At 40.3% G+C, this 17,320-nt stretch overlaps 1 protein-coding gene across 2 annotated transcripts in view; it reads right to left on the bottom strand.

Annotated features, from left to right (window-relative positions):
* Positions 1-17,320, bottom strand: part of opcml (opioid binding protein/cell adhesion molecule-like) — a 404,588-nt gene that overhangs the window by 63,710 nt on the left and 323,558 nt on the right. For both annotated transcript variants that reach the window (XM_024432025.2, XM_024432024.2), the window contains one exon: positions 14,850-14,975. In XM_024432025.2, the coding sequence (XP_024287793.1) occupies positions 14,850-14,975 (126 nt within the window). The remainder of the gene's footprint in view (positions 1-14,849; positions 14,976-17,320) is intronic.

The following is a 17,320-nucleotide window of genomic DNA, read 5'->3' as shown; positions in this document are numbered from 1 at the left end:
TAATAACAGCTTGGATCATATGGTGGATGTGTCACATAAAGTGTTACTGATTCCAGATAAGCTTGGTAGATCAGACACACACCCACTCCAAACAAGTCATGGGAGTGTTTAAAACCTTCTATTACAGACATTGAAAATAGTTTTAGACAATGGTTATGACTGTACTTCACACTGACTTTTATTGTGTCCTGTTTTTCACTGCAGGTGATAACTGTAAAAATAGATAATACTATGTGGCAGATGCACACAGAGGAAAGTGGAGCACCAGGTGTTTGGTTTCAAAGGCATTCAATTTTACACGGCCAATGGCATCGAAGTTACTTCAAGTAATATGTGAATCTCATTTTGTGTCACGATCGTCATAAGGAGTGGACCAAAATACAGCGTGGTATGTTTCCATCCTTTTTATTAGGAAGAGAATACTCAAATAACAAAACAATAAAGCGAACAACCGAAACGTGACGTTCAGAGTAGTGCTCACAGGTAACTATACCTAGACAAGGTCCCACAAAGCACAATGGGAAAATGGCTACCTAAATATAATCCCCAATCAGAGACAACGACAAACAGCTTCCTCTGATTGGGAACCATACTAGACCAATATAGAAATATAATTCACCTAGATAACCCACCCTTAAATCACACCCCGACCTAACCAACATAGAGAATAAAAGCTCTCTATGGTCAGGGCGTGACATTTTGAGAATTAATGGGGCATTCTTATATCCTCCCAGCATGGTTCAAAATCATTAGAGGGAATTTTTAAACTGGGGCAGGATTCTCAGTATTTACCACAGTATAATTGTTACATGGTAATCCTATTAAATTCCCAGCGCAGTCAAAATTGAGATTTTCCTGTGTTTTTTATATAAATTATTCATAAAATACAAGGTTGGACTAATACTGTGAAATAGTGAAAATTATGATAATGCCCTTTTAGTGTAAGAGCTGTTTGAAAAGACCGCCTGAATTTTCAGCATATTTTGGTGGGATAGAGTTTTGGCTGGCTTGGTGACATCACCAGGCGGTAAATTAGTTAATAGACCAATAAGAAAGAAAGTTTCAAATCACTCAGCCAATACCATCTAGTTTTCAGTTTTCCCCTCCCCACTCAGACCTCTCCCAGACAGTTCTAGCTAAATTTTGGCTTGAGAAATTGCTCTTTGCTAAGAAGCTATTTTCGTTTAGTTTTGACAATTTTGATTGAAAACAATTACAGTAAGGTACTTAATTGTTAGCATGAAATTATTTGAAATTGAGATAGAAATGGCTGCACTGGACCTTTAAGACTTCCTGACTATAACACCAACACCATTAGAAAGCCAAACACTCCTTGGAGACACTAATGTGTAAGATGTGGTTTTTGTTTGGTTTTGATAAGTGGTTATGATTATACCTCCAATAAAAACCAGAACATGAGATTAAAGTGGAATATTGTCAATAATGAAGGATTTACAGACAAACCAGGAATCAAGTCTTTTTTTGAAGGCGAATGATTAAGGTTGCAAAATTACATCAACTTTCAATAAATTCCCTGGTTTTCCAGATATCCTGGTTGGAGGATTAAGGATTTCTTGCTTATTCCCTCCTGATTCCGAGAATCCTTCAACAGGGATTTTGGGAAAACCTGGGAATTTATTGAAAGTTCACAGAATTTTGCAACCTTACTACTACTAACTACCGTATCATGTTTTAAACCTAATGACAAGACGGTAATGTTGATGTCAGTGTATTAGATTTTTTTACCCTTCTCAGATTGTTGCCGGTATTCATCGTTCTCTGTCCAATGGATAATCCCACATGATCAAATACTACAGTTTAATATAGAATACTACAGTACTTACGATATAATTCTGTAGTAAACTGTAATATACTGTAGAATACAATAGTAAATACTACAGTAATGTCCTCAAAACCACTACAGTCCACAAAAACACTACAGTTTTTGAACTATAGTAATGCTGCAGTATCAATTTGCATATACCCTTCTCATTCCCCTATTATAGAAAAGAGCAGAAGTGCTGAACCTATCCATTCAGACCCCCAGTCCTACCTACAGTACCTATCCTGAGCAAGGCAGTTAACCCACTGTTCCCCGGGCTCCGATGACATAGATTCACAGGGGTTGGGTTAAATGTGGAAGACATATTTCAGTTGAATGCATTCAACTGACTAGGAATCCCCGTTTCCCTTACAGGTTATGGAAGATTTGCTCTTTTAGTGTTTCCTCAAGGAGAAAGCCCCCACTTCTATGTCAAAGATAATAAAACAAAACACTATAGTAAATACTCCAGTATACTAAAGTCAGAAAAAACAGTACAATATATATATATTTTTTTTTACTAGAGTATTTCTACTATAGCAAGTCCGCAAAAACACTACAGTGAATTGGAGCTATGTCACCTGACCCGAGCCCGATGGGCCCTGACATTATACATTGGGTTAGGGCCGGAATTGGCCTGTTTTTTTCCCCATCAATAATTAGAGTAAGGTTAGGGCTCGGCATCACTAAATTGATCATTAACATTTTAAGGCTGAGCCATTTGCTCATGCTCTGCTGCGCAGCACATATCTGGTGTCAGACATGCTTCAACCTCAACGTTGTCAGAATCCACAGGAGAGATTATTTGACCAAAAATAATAATGTTCCTTGTGTTTTGGCGGAGTTTAGAGAGACGAAGAGTAGCGTGTTTACAGCGAACTGTTCTCTGTCTTGTCATTGAGCAGAACAGCAAGCAGAGGTATTACTATGGATACTCACACATGCAGAGTCATGCACAGAGCACATGCAGAGCAGGGAGCGAGGGAGGTTAGGGGATGAACCTAGGGGTTAAAATTCATTCTGTAGTATTTATACCATATCATAAACTTGGTGGTTCGAGCACTGAATGCTGATTTGCTGACAGCCGTGGTATACCACAGGTATGACAAAACATGTATTTTTACTGCTTTAATTACATTGGTAAGCAGTTTATAATAGCAATAAGGTACCTCTGAGGTTTGTAGTATTATATGGCCAATATACCACAGCTAAAGGCTGTATCCAGGCACTCCACGTTGGGCGTAAGAACAGCCGTTAGCTGTGGTATATTGGCCATATGCCACACCTCCTCATGCCTTATTGCTTAAGTATACTATAGTATTTATTCATGAGGGATACTGCAGACTAAGCCAGCAGAGAGGACCCAGTGTATTACATCCTACAACAGCATGATTTTCAGAATATAATTTTATGCAGCACTGCAACTTCAATTCATCAGAAATGAATATGTCTCTCTGCTTATGTATCCTGTGGGCACTCACAAATTGCACATGAATTGTCGAGTGCCATTTTGTAAAGTGTCAAATGCTTCAATGTCAAAGGAAAAGGGACGAATCAAATTCTCTGCCATATGTGGCGAATGAGGAGGTCTGCAAACAAATTACAACAGCTGGCTTCTAGAAAAAAATAGTGTTTTCACTGAGGCTTTGGATCACTTTTGCTCTGCCTAATTCAATGGTCATTAAGGACAATGAGCTTACAGTAATGCATATTAACAAATACCAATTACCAATTACCAATCATGTCTAAGTGTTTGACAAATGTGTCAAAAGCCTTTGCAACATGATTGCAGACAGTTTTCTATGATTCTTGCAAGCAACTGTATCAACATGGACAATATTGCGTTTCAAGTATTGTTCGCAGAGGAGAACAAGGCGATATGAAACATTTGTGTCATCTCTGACTACATTACCTTTAGCAAAGAGTATTGATATTTATTCACAATAAATGGAGATACAGGAAAGTGATAATGAAGAAAGCAACCAAGGGGGACTACATGGAAGCAAAGGCACCTTGCTTGCCAACCTCATTTGTCTTTTCCATCCATAAGTTTCCAGTACAGAGAGATCAGAGTCGATGCTCTTGTACATACCCCCAGATTCATTGCCTAGAGACCACATGCCCTGTTTCTAATGCTGGTTTGTCATTGGCTAATGGTTATTGGTTGATTTGCAATGAGGAGAAAATGGTTTAGAAATGGGTGACAGTAGCTAGCTACGTTTAGAAATGGGTGACAGTAGCTAGGTTCAATCCAATAGGCAACAGATTTTCATGCAGATATTCTAAACTCCACGTAAAAACAATATGTACATTTTTTCACCAGAGATGTGTTACCATCAAATTGACTTGCTACAGATAACAGGCTGTGTGATGATGTAGTGCACATTAAAATAACTTTTGCTTCCCAAAGTCGAAGTGTGAGAACCACACAACACATCATCGTGTGACTCCAAATTGACTTTCATACGATGGTTATTATATCAATATATGGCATAAAGGTGTTCCCACCATGATTTCTCACATAATTCATTTTAGATTTTAGTTTTGTTGACATTTAGAATGTTTCCAGACAAATTTGCAGTTTCCATCAGGCCTGTCGTGACATTTTTTATCCAACGTGTACTTTACTCGCATAAAAAGGTTGGAAACCTGGTTTATGTGACTTTTTACATTCTGGGATGTGTTGGGGAATAGGTTAGGTAGTTTAGACAGCACACGACAGCTCACTACCACTTCCACACTCCAGGGGACAGCAGCAACCTTGTCCAGATGCTGAGCCTGGTTGATAAGCACATCGGGTGCTGCCAATTAGTGTGACCGTCAGTCAGGGTTTCAGGTTTCAAGCCATGTGGCTGCTGCTGTTGTTTGGTGGCAATGCCGCCTTTAATTTGTTTTTGAGTCTTGATTCCGGGCATGCCTTTTGTACATATTTATCTTTTTTCACCATCTGAACAAATGTGACTCGTTTCAGGAAACTAGGCGTATGTCGCGCGTCACTACTTCACAGAAGCGCTATTTGAACGTAAACTTTTTTTTAAATCAAAATGCATTTTTTGGGCAGAAATGCCTTCTGGAACATGTGAACGTTTATGTGCCTTAATAACAGACGTGTATGCCATCTGTAAATACAAATACAATTAGTAAATTACGTGCCTAGTTGGTTAAGCCATGGAAAAAGAGGCAACCTTCCCACTAGTCATGATTGGCTGAGATAATGAGTGGGCTGGACATGCCGAGAAATGAGTTTGGATTGGTCTGCCATGTAGCTCGCTTCTGTATATAATATGAGCAGGTCAGTATGTGTAGGTAATCCTTCTAAAACTCTTTTTTGAAAGATATCACATAGTAGAACTGCATAAGTGTTGCTCTCCACTTTCTGGAGGACAGAGTTTTGAAATCAGTGGAAATAGAGTATGATAGCTAAGGAGATGGAGAAAATTCTGCTGTTTGATTGCAAATATGCAGACAGAGTCATAAAGAGAACACACAAAAGGTTCCGGCTTACATCTTCTAACTAAAGGCAACCATGGCATCCATGACAAAGCGGGAGAAGTGTCCATCCATGTATACGGTTAAGATAGTCTAGCGAGCTACATTTTCCAGATATTACACGTTTCTAATTTAGTCAGATATCCGGTTCATTTCAAAGTTAAAGTGTACTGTTAGCTAGCTAGCTAACGTTAGCTGGCTGGCTAGCTAGCTGACATTACCTGTATGATCTGTGTACTAATATTTTTCGTATCTCAGAACATTTGCATTGCTAGTTATAGCTTAATATTAGCTAGCTAACATTGAACCTGGTTGGTTAGCTACCTGCAGATTCATGCAGGGTAGTAACGTTATGAGTTGGGATTATGGGTCATTGTTTAGTTAGTAACATGTCAAAACAAAAGACTCCACTATGTTTCTTATGTCACTGTGCCAACTGTCGATAGACGACGTAGCGGGTAAATTCGAGTGCAGAATAACCCACAAATTTACGAACGATCAAAACCTGTTGAATATGGCCGGTGTCAGTAAATGTTGACAAGAAAAGCATAATTACATTTTGCCAGCAGCACAGTTGCAGTCACCAACGCTCTTGATAACATAAAAACAGCCTAACCAGCTCTGCTAGGGTGAGTAAAGTGGTTAGTGAGCTGTTCTCTCATTTGTGTCTGGAAGTAGCTCGCAAGCTAGCCAAAGTTAACCAGTTGGCTTAGGTGCTTGACTGCTGTTGTTAGGTCAGAACGCTCGGATCAACCCTAATTTTCGTCCAGAGCGGCCAGTGTGTGCTCCGAGAGCGAAATGCTCTGAATTCATGCATGGCCAATCTGACCACGCTTTGAGTTTACAAACGCCCAGAGCACACTCTGGTACTCCAGATTAAATTGACAAACACACCCATAGTATAAACCAGCCTTTATTCTTGGAATCTTTGGTTGTTTAGTACATAACCTTACATGTGAATCCTTAAAGAGATGGGTGGGGCTAAAGCTTAAAAGGGTGTGAACGATGTGGAATGGGTGTCAAAAAGAAGAGCTCTCCAGTAGGTACCAAAAAAATTCAAGGGCCATTTTCTCAAAAGTGAGGTTACAAGTTTATCAACATTCAAAACAGAATGACTTTCCCATTGTTCCTCAACTGTAATGTATGATATACCATCCACTACAGAGTCTCAATTTTTATCCAATGTAAAAAAATGACATTTATATTGTTGCTACATGAGTACAAATCGAGCCAGTCGGTCACAAATAATAATCCACTTGGACTGGAAAGAGGTGAAGAGAGACAGAGCTGGCCCTGGACAAAAGGTAAGGTTGCTGTCTCTCTGGGCACGTATATAGTACATTCAACACCTAGGTGCTTACATTGATTTCTAAATCAGGTTACAGACCAGTTAAGTAGGCCTAAGACCCAAAGACATAATGAGTACAGCACAATCAGTAGGCTAGTTATTGGTTTCGTAACATAGGTTAGGGTTGGACTGAACCTACAGGACAGTAGATCTCCAGGAAGAGGTTTGGGCAGCCCTTCTTTATGCCCTTAAAAAAACAGGTCTTCTGTAAAAGCATGAAGCAAATTGGGCCATGCTCATCCAAGACAGTACCAATAACTACATCAGGGAAAAGCCTTTTACCAGTGGTAGACAGGACATTGGCCAATGTCTTAACCCAAACCTTACAAGAAAACCTATGCTCATCCCTGCATGTTCACTTTGCATTGTATTCAATCCATTGCTGTTTGTAGAACTTTCCCATCCCACTGGGGTAAGCAAACCTTTAGCATTCGGACTTTTATCCCCACTGATTACGTGATCACTCCACTGACAGACAGCAATCAGTAATAATGCAAGATTGTTCCCATTGAAAGACGTATCACAGCAAATGGAATGCCACACGTTTTCCCCTGTATAATAGTCTGATTGCCACTCATCACGAGAGCTGCCAAGAGCCAACAACGCCAGTCCACAATGCCATAGAGCTGTCAATCATCCACTGACACTGCAAAATTAGAGGGCACAGACCTTCAAGCCTCCAACAGGAACTTTTCTAACTGGCAATTTTGTCTCCCCCAAGAAACAAATTAGAACAGAATTTGGAAATAAAAGTGGATCGTTGAAGGAAAGTAGACAACTTGATTGACGGCCCCTGTCATTTCTGTGTTGTGTCGTGTAAAAGTAGCAATCTTACAACAACATTGAATGGGAGAGTGGATAAGGCAGCAAAAATAATATCAAGCTGTTGATCAGATTGTGACAGAGCAGCAGGCACCGTGTAGGCCGCACAATGCAGCACTCATTCTTCAGTATTTCCCATCGTTTTAAATTAGGAATGTCCAAAATGAAGTTTCTGACAGTTGGACGAAAGGCCACTCGTAACCTCCTCCATATAACATGTGCCCCCCTTTAATGGCCCACATTGATCCATTTGGCCCGGCAGTGCATTGTCCTCTACATGCACTGTTTTTCTCATGCACACATCTTCTAATCCTTTTAGAGAGGCTGGCAGCCAAAGATGAAGGGGCAGCGTTGAATAATTCACGGTTGTCCCCGATGAAAAAGAAGTGGAGACACAGGCTTGTAGTGCACTGAATCAATATTAAACTTGAATTGATCACATGCAAATAAGGGAATGACTTAGGGCAACTACATATACAGTATTAAGGGAATGACTGAGCCCCCCCCCCACTACTGGGATGTGGACTGTAAAATGTCAACAGCAGTATTGAAAATATAATTTAGCTAATATTGTTCCCAGTGATGGCTGCTCTCCTGTCCTGTCACTTGTCATCCTCCACACTGTGAGGTGAGGTGTCTTTCTGCTTCAGTAGCTGCTGCAGTTACATTTCCTCATGTTCTTGGCTGACACCACTGAATGTGATACTCAATATTCACACCAGATAGAATAATCCCCATTCGATGCCTTGGCGCTTCTCTCATTGATTGTTTGATATTTAGTCATGCTTGTTTAGCTCAGTTATGTATAATTTGGTTTATTGGACTTATTTTCAAATGTGTTGTCAAAATATAGCCCAGTCACTTAGCAGTCAATTTACTGCAATTCTTACAAACATAAATGCTTTTTGGGAGTGGTCCATAATCAGAAGCGACAGAGATGGAGGCAAACTGGGAAAAGAGTGGAGAAATGTCACTCTAGAACGCATTTAAGTTCCTACACACGTCTGAGAATTTCTTTGCGAGGCAGCCAAACATCCCTCATCTTCTTCCTTTCTTTCTTTCATTACAGCTCACACATAAATGCCAAGTAAGATAACCCGCCATATCTCTGCATTTCCCTGACATTAACAGACAGTCTCAGCTAAAGACATTGCTTATTGGTTTTCACAGAAGTGATTTGTGATGCTTTTGTTGGTGCTGTGTGTCTGTCTATGGCTCCTGTAATGACAACTAAATTAATATTGGTTTCCTTTCTCTGTTATTGCCCAATTCAATAGAGTGGAGTTGGTAGATCAACATTACCACCATAATGTATGCATTGCATTCAAATGGGGTATGGTTTTAATTACACTCAATTCCAATCATGGAGAATGACACCATCTGATTTGTTGGTGCTGGTTTATTAGTACAGGGCTTTCATTAAAGAGTTACCCTTTAACTCTTGGTTGTAATGAGACAAAAGTTAGCAGAAAAATTATGATATTCAAGTTAAACATTGGAAAATCTGGGCATTTGTTTTAGGGTGGTTGTTTAATAAGGATTAGCCCCTTTTCAATTTTCGCCTAAAATGACATATCCAAATCTAACTGCCTGTAGCTCAGGCCCTGAAGCAAGGATATGCATATTCTTGGTACCATTTGAAAGGAAACACTTTTAAGTTTATGGAAATATAGAGAATATAACACATTAGATCTGGTAAAAGACAATACAAATAAAATAAAAACTTTTTTTCTTTGTACCATCATTTTTGAAATGCAAGAGAAAGGCCATAATGTATTATTCCAGCACTGGTGAAATGTACATTTTGGCCACTAGATGGCAGCAGTGTATGTGCAAAGTTTCAGACTGATCCAATGAACCATTGTATTTCTGTTCAAAACGTTGTATCGAGACTACCCAAATGTGCCTAATTTGTTTATTAATAACTTTTCATGTTCAAAACTGTGCACACTCCTCAAACAAATAGCATGGTATTATTTCACTGTAATAGCTACTGTAAATTGGACAGTGCAGTTAGATTAAAATGAAGTAAAACTTCTTCAGGATCGGTGGGTGCCCTGCAGTACGGTTGAGCTAACGTAGGCTAATACGATTAGCATGAGGTTGTAAGTAACAAGAACATTTCCCAGGACATAGACATATCTGATATTGTCAGAAATCTTAAATTCTTATTCATCTAACTGCACGGTCCAATTTACAGTAGCTATTACATAATCCAAGTCCTTTATACTGCAGCATTATATGTTTATGTATTGTTTAAAGGAATTAGGGCAAGCAAATTGGCTTGTCCCAGTAGTGATGAGTACACGGCAGATTGGCCAGTGTTACCTAGTGTTGATTTTTCAGTGTAACATTTCCAGTGTTGATTCTTGCAATAAATGTTCATGTTAAATGAACACTCATTGGCGTAAAATAACCCCAGTGTTGGTATTACGTTGAGTGTGAGTGTGATTGTGTCAGTCTTACTCTGTGGAGCATAAAACTTTCCCATCAAAACCACACACATCATTATCATATTTCCCAGCATGCTCTACTGCAGGTATATTTTTCTGGGATCATTTTTATTATATGTGTTTTTACAAGTACATTGTTTGATTGATTAATCTTATGCTACATGAAGATAATAACATACATTTTTCTTAAGTAATCCAATCAGTTAGTTAGTTTTACTCCACCCATTACTGAAATGGTTATTCCAGTTTAAAGGGTTGTGGTAGTCTCCTTTATCAATGTTTATAACTCTAATATTCAATCTGAATGCAGGTTGTGGTTGAATGAAAACTCCTGCTGTTGAATATCCCAACTCTTGTCGGATTCCAATAGGAATTACACATCAATTTGCAAGCCAGCATAATGTGATTTGCAGGCCTGACGTGGCCTGTAAACAGTGAGTTTCAAGCCACTGTATTAGGGTAAAACTAGGCCATAAAGTAAGGTTTTATGAGATATGTAATGTATTGTCATAAAGAGTTTGATTTTAATGATAACATTTGCCTAGGAACTCACTTGGTGAAGGCCAAAGGACTGAAAATGAATTCAACGACCATGTCTATAGTATTGTTTATAATATTGTAATGTCCTTAACCCAACACTAAGCGACCTTGTCAAGAGATGCAGGCCTCTGAGAGTAATGGTTAAAAATACTATATGCGCATAACACCATTGGTGCAAACTATATACACTTCATAGTGTTAAAATAACCTTTGAAGTGTTATTGCATTACACTAAAAGTGTTAATTCCCTAACACTAACAAAGTGTAACAGTGTCAGCATTAAGCACCACACTGTCAATTTAAAGAGTTACTGAAACTGTTTTAACTACTGTACAGAAATGAAACAAACATATAATCATAATATCGGTCTAAAATACTGTATCAAATTCTCAGTTAATGATTCAAAACCAACTTTATAAGAGGTTTTAAAAATAGGTTCTACTTGACTCAAAATTCTATTATGTAGAGTAAGGCATTGTTGGTAAAAATTTCATGCATGTAGTCAATGAATGATTAATACAATTATCCAATAGATCTCTAGGTAGGTCGTCATTGAAAATGAGAATTTGCTCTTAACTGACTTGCCTAGTTATATAAAGGTTAAATGAAATAGGTAGTCTAATAAATATTGCAATCAGGCAGTAAATCACGGTTAGTACATCATTTGGAAAGTGACTTCACTGACATTTTCAACCTCTCATTGTCTGAGTCTGTATTGCCAACATGTTTCAAGCAGACCACCATAGTCCCCGTGCCCAAGAACACTAAGGTAACCTGCCTAAATGACTACCGACCCGTAGAACTCACGTCTGTAGCCATGAAATGCATTGAAAGGCTGGTCATGGCTCACATCAACACCATTATCCCAGAAACCCTAGACCCACTCCAATTTGCATACCGCACCAACAGATCCACAGATGATGCAATCTCTATTGCACTCCACACTGCCCTTTCACACCTGAACAAAATGAACACCTATGTGAGAATGCTATTAATTTATTCATTGACTACAGCTCAGCGTTCAACACCTTAGTGCCCTCAAAGCACCTCACTAAACTAAGGACCCTGGGATTAAACACCTCCCTCTGCAACTGGATCCTGGACTACCTGACGGGCTGCCCCAGGTTGTAAGGGTAGGTAAGAACACATCTCCCATGCAGATCCTCAACATCGGGGCCCCTCTGGGGTGTGTGCTCAGTCCCCTCCTGTACTCCCTGTTCACTCATGACTGCACGGCCAGGCATGACTCTAACACCATCATTAAGTTTGCTGATGACACAACAGTGATCACCGCCTGATCACCGACAAAGATGAGACACCTGACCGTGCGGTGCAAGGACAACAACCTCTCCCTCAACGTGATCAAGACAAAGGAGATGATTGTGGACTACAGGAAAAGGAGGACTGAAGACGCCCCACATTCTCATCGACGGGTCTGTAGTGGAGCAGATTGAGAGCTTCAAGGTCCTTGACGTCCGCATCACCAACAAACTAACATGGTCCAAGCACAGTTGTGAAGAAGGCACAATAAAACCTATTCCCCCCAGGAGACTGATAAGATTTGGCATGGGTCCTCAGATCCTCAAAAGGTTTTACAGCTGCACCATCGAACATCCTGACGGGTTGCATCGCTGACTGGTATGCCTTCGACCGCAAGGCACTACAGAGGGTAGTGTGTACGGCCCAGTACATCACCGGGACCAAGCTTCCTGCCATCCAGGACCACTATACCAGGCAGTGCCCGAAAAATTGTCAAAGACTCCAGCAACCCTAGTCATAGACTGTTCTCTCTTCTACCACACAGCAAGCGGTACCGGAGCGCCAAGTCTAGATCCAAGAGACTTCTAAACAGCTTCTACCCCCAAGCCATAAGACTCCTGAACAGCTAATCAAATGGCTACCCAGACTATTTGCATTGCCCCCACCTACACTACACTGCTGCTACTCACTGCTGCTACTCTCTGTTATTATCAGCCGCAACATAGTCACTTTTTTACATTTCATAAAAAATGTATTTTACCCCTTTTTCTCTTGTCTCGTCGCTGCAACTCCCGTACAGACTCAGGAGAGGCGAAGGTCGAGAGCCATGCATCCTCCGAAACACAACACAACCAAGCCGCACTGCTTCTTGACACAACGCACATCCAACCCGGAAGCCAGCCGCAACAATGTGTCGGAGGAAACACCTCACACCTAGCGACCTGGTCACCGTGCACTGCGCCCTGCCCGCCACAGAGATCACTAGTGCACGATGAGACAAGGATATCCCTGCTGGCCAAACCCTCCCTAACCCTGGACGACACTTGGCCAATTGTGCATCACCCCATGAGCCTCCGGGTCGCGACAGTCTGCGGCAGAGCCTGGGCTCGAACCCAGAATCTCTGGTGGCACTGCGATGCAGGAGGCCCCCATAGTCACTTTAATAACTCTATTTACATGTACATAACACCTCAATTACCTCGACACCGATGCCCCCCGCACATTGACTCTGTACTGGTACCCCCTGTATATAGCCCCGCTATTGTTATTTACTGTTGCTCTTTAATTATTTGATATTTATATAATTTTTTGTTGTTATTGGTATTTCTTAAAACTGCATTGATGGTTAAAGGATTGTAAGTAAGCATTTCACTGTAAGGTTGTGACAAATCTCACAAATAATTTCACCTGTAGTATTGTGACAAATACAATTTGATTCGATTTGTTGCCTCCAGACATCCTGGCGACGAACTGTTTCAGTTTCACTCACCCAATATATTGGACAAAAAACGGATGAAAAGGGCAGTGATTGGGAATCTCAACACAATCAATCCAACTATGTAGTATGTGGCTAAGGCTATTGCTTATCTATTTACTCTTTATTTAGGTCTACTTATTAAGCAAGTTAGCTACAGTGTAAGACTTGATAGCTCAATCATTAAACTAGCTGGAACCTAAAATGACACAGAGCCTTGTACTGTAGCTGCTGGAAGTAGCTGCTGGAAGTAGCTGCTGGAAGTAGCTGCTGGAAGTAGCTGCTGGAAGTAGCTGCTGGAAGTAGCTGCTGGAAGTAGCTGCTGGAAGTAGCTGCTGGAAGTAGCTGCTGGAAGGATGTCATGTCATCGCCTGGAAGTGGGTGGGTGTCAGACTTCTTCTGCAAAACTTTTTTCCCGCTTCGGTGGCTACAGCTACTGGGATTGCATTCATTTGGTTAGCTACCAAGAAATGTGACTCATGCACTAATAAAATAGCTACTCATCTACTCAAACTTGAACGACTGTTAGCATATCTCATAGTTTTCCAAATGTATTTGGCATCGATCAAATGAGCAGGCAGGCCAGCTATAAATCACATCACTTGTTAAAACGTTGGTTATTATGGGATTGGGGCCGGCTGCTGCAAGCCGAGCAGGGAACTATTCGTCATTGTATTCACAGTGCAATTTAGACTGGCAACTACATGCTGAAAAGTTTGAGGGTTTATCTACCGTCCCCTTTGCTAGATTTGAGCTAATCTGGCTCAGGCTAATGTTGTTGTTGTTGGGCATAGGCAACTGAGGAATAAATAGCCTACTTCTTGGTTGTTGGATTCAATTTAAAGTTCCCAAAAGTAAGATGTGGTATTTATATATTTGCAGAAAACCATTCAGGTTTCTTTTGTAACTTTGGCTAGTGCTTTCTAAATAATTAAACAAAAATGCATTGTTCTGCTGCCTGTAAGCACAGTACAGTAGTGCAACATCAATGTGAATGGCATAGGCTATATGGCATGGTCTTCTTGCATAACAGGTCTACTCTAGCTGTGAGTGGTAATGGAGCACCAGGTCTGTGTAGATTCCGACCTGGACAAGACGGACAAGTTTTATTTGCTTTTATTTACTTCAGTGTCTATTAATTGCCCAAACGCACGGTCACTTGCTCATTCATTGCTATAGAATTTTCACAAACACCGACTACTTCATTTCCAAACATTCTATGAATAATGAAAACATGAACATGTGCACATCTATGGCCTATTCACAAAATGTCATTACATTTGATGGTGCTAAATCTGTGTCAATTCCTCTTTTAACACTGAAAAGTGTGGAACCATATACACACTGGCCCAGCGTTAATTTATAAAATGTCAATCACCTTAGATTTGAGCATCTGTGGCCTCCATTTAAGAACATCCTCAATTACTTAAAATGTGTCACTGGTGTAACCATCACTGATGCTACTACTCCTAGCCTACTCCTTAAAAATGACTGAAAGTCATTTAAGCTGCCATATCAGTTGATTTAGAATAGAAAAATTATGTTAATTTGATTTAAAAAATGACATGCCCAATCCCACTTCAATTCAAGAACGACCCACCTCAGTTTGCAGAGTTAGTATTGGTGGAGGCCCTGTCTTACCTTTAGCCGAGCGATGCTTCCATATGATGTTGGGTTCTGGTCGTCCAATGGCAAGACACATTAGAGTAATGTTGCTGCCCTCGTTCACTGTGATGTCCGTCGATATGTTTGTGATCTTTGCAGGTACTAAGGAAATTGGACAAAAAAACATAGTACTTTGAATTAGAATTTAATTCAATCATACATTTAGTAAGAATATAGATACAGCACTTTTGTTAGAAAAATGTTGACCTCATCTCAACCATCACAATTCAAACCATCAAAACCATGTAGCAAGCTTACAACTCATGTATGGTCATTACCATGTAGAACATTGTACATTCTCACGAGACACTATCATATATAAATGTATAAATATATACTTTAGATAGGCATATGCCATTTGAATGTTGGATTTCAGTCCGCATTGACTGCTAGGTAGGTGTAATAAAACTCAAAATTGAACCTGGACTTACATGTTGCATTTTTGACATCCAGTGTAGCTAATAAGGGTAATTATAATGGATAGGAAAGGCAGATAGGTATGTAACCAGTGATTGGGGACCATGGGGTGAGTGGTTTGCTCTCGTACATCTCATTGACCTTTATATCTAAAGCTCTAATTATTATGCATTTCTAATGTTCATTTCTGGCTCATTTAGGGGACAGTTCCTAACCTACTTTTAAATGCCACAGAATAGCTTTCTCCAATCCTTACAGATTTGGCTTGTCACCTAAAACCCTCACAAACTTTTCAGATGCACAATTGAGAGCATCCTGTTGGGCTATATCACTGCCTGGTATGGCAACTGCACAGGCACACAACCACAGGGCTCTCCAGACACATCACCAGGGGAAAACTACCTGCCCTACAGCAACCCGATGTCACAGGAAGGCCAAAAAGATAATCAAGGACAACAACCACCCAAGCCACTGCCTGTTCACCCCGCTACCATCCAGAACGCGAGGTCAGTACAGGTGCATCAAAGCTAGGACCGAGAGACTGAAAAACAGTTTCTAGCTCAAGGCCATCAGACTGTTAAACAGCCATCACTAGCACAGAGAGGCTGCTGCCTACATACAGACTTGAAAATCATTGGCCACTTTAATGAATGGAACAATAGTCACTTTAATAATGCAACTTTAATAATATTTGCATAACCTGCATTACTCATCTCATATGTATATACTGTATTCTATACTATCTATTGCATCTTCGCCTATGCCGCTCTGTCATTGCTCATTCATATATTTATATATTCTTATTCCATTCCTTTACTTAGTTTTGTGTGTATTAGTTATTTGTTGAGGAATTGTTAGATATTACTTGTTAGATATTGCCGCACTGTCGGAACTAGAAGTACAAGCATTTCGCTACACTCGCAATAACATCTGCTAACCATGTGTGTGACCAATACAATTTGATTTTGATGAGATGTTCCGTTACAAATCAATGAAGAAAATACAAGTAAATTGCTGAAAGTATACTGAGAAAAAATATAAATGCAACATGTAAAGTGTTGGTCCCAGGTTTCATGAGCTGAAATAAAAGATAAACAAAAAGCTTATTTCTCTAAAATGTTGTGCACAAATTTGTTTACATCGCTGTCAGTGAGAATTTCTCCTTTGCCAAGATAATCCATCCACCTTACAGGTGTGTTATATCAAGATGCTGATTAAACAGCATGATCACTAAACAGGTGCACCTTGTGTTGGGGACAAAAAAAGGTCACTCTAAAATGTTTATTTATGTCACACAACACAATGCCACAGATGTCTCAGCTTTTGAGGGAGCATTAAATTGGCATGCTGACGGCAGGAATGTCCACCAGAGCTGTTGACAGATAATTAATGTGCAGTTCTCTACCTTAACCCGCCTCCAACATTGTTTTAGAGGATTTGGCAGTACGTCTAACTGACCTCACAACCGCAGACCAAGTGTAACCACACCAGCCCAGGACCTCCTCATCTGGCTTCTTCATCTGTGGGATTGTCCAAAACCAGCCACCGGACAGCTGATGAAACTGTGGGTTTGCACAACTGAAGAATTTCTGAACAAACTGTCAGACACCATATCAGGAAGCTCATCTGCGTGCTGCTTGTTCTCACCAGTGTCTTGACCTGACTGCAGTTCGGCGTCATAATGATCTTCAGTGGGTAAATGCTCACCATCGATGGCCACTGGCACGCTGGACAAGTGTGCTCTTCACTGATGAATCCTGATTTCAACTGCACTGCAGATGGCAGACAGCATGTATGGCATCGTGTCGTGAGTGGATTGCTGATGTCAACATTTCCAGTTCCCGCCAATATCCAGCAACTTCGCACAGCCATTGAAGAGGAGTGGGACAACATTCCCACAGACCACAATCAACAGTCTGATCAACTCTATGCAAAAGAGATCTGTGACCATGAGGCAAGATACTGACTGGTTTTCTGATCCATTCCCCTACCTTTTTTTAAGGTATCTGTGATCAACAGATGTACAGTAT

This window comes from Oncorhynchus tshawytscha, linkage group LG09 (genome assembly GCF_018296145.1).
Source record: "Oncorhynchus tshawytscha isolate Ot180627B linkage group LG09, Otsh_v2.0, whole genome shotgun sequence".
Classification (NCBI taxonomy): domain Eukaryota; kingdom Metazoa; phylum Chordata; class Actinopteri; order Salmoniformes; family Salmonidae; genus Oncorhynchus; species Oncorhynchus tshawytscha.
The sequence above is the reverse complement of the archived record's forward strand: the minus strand, read 5'-3'. Positions and strand labels throughout refer to the sequence as shown.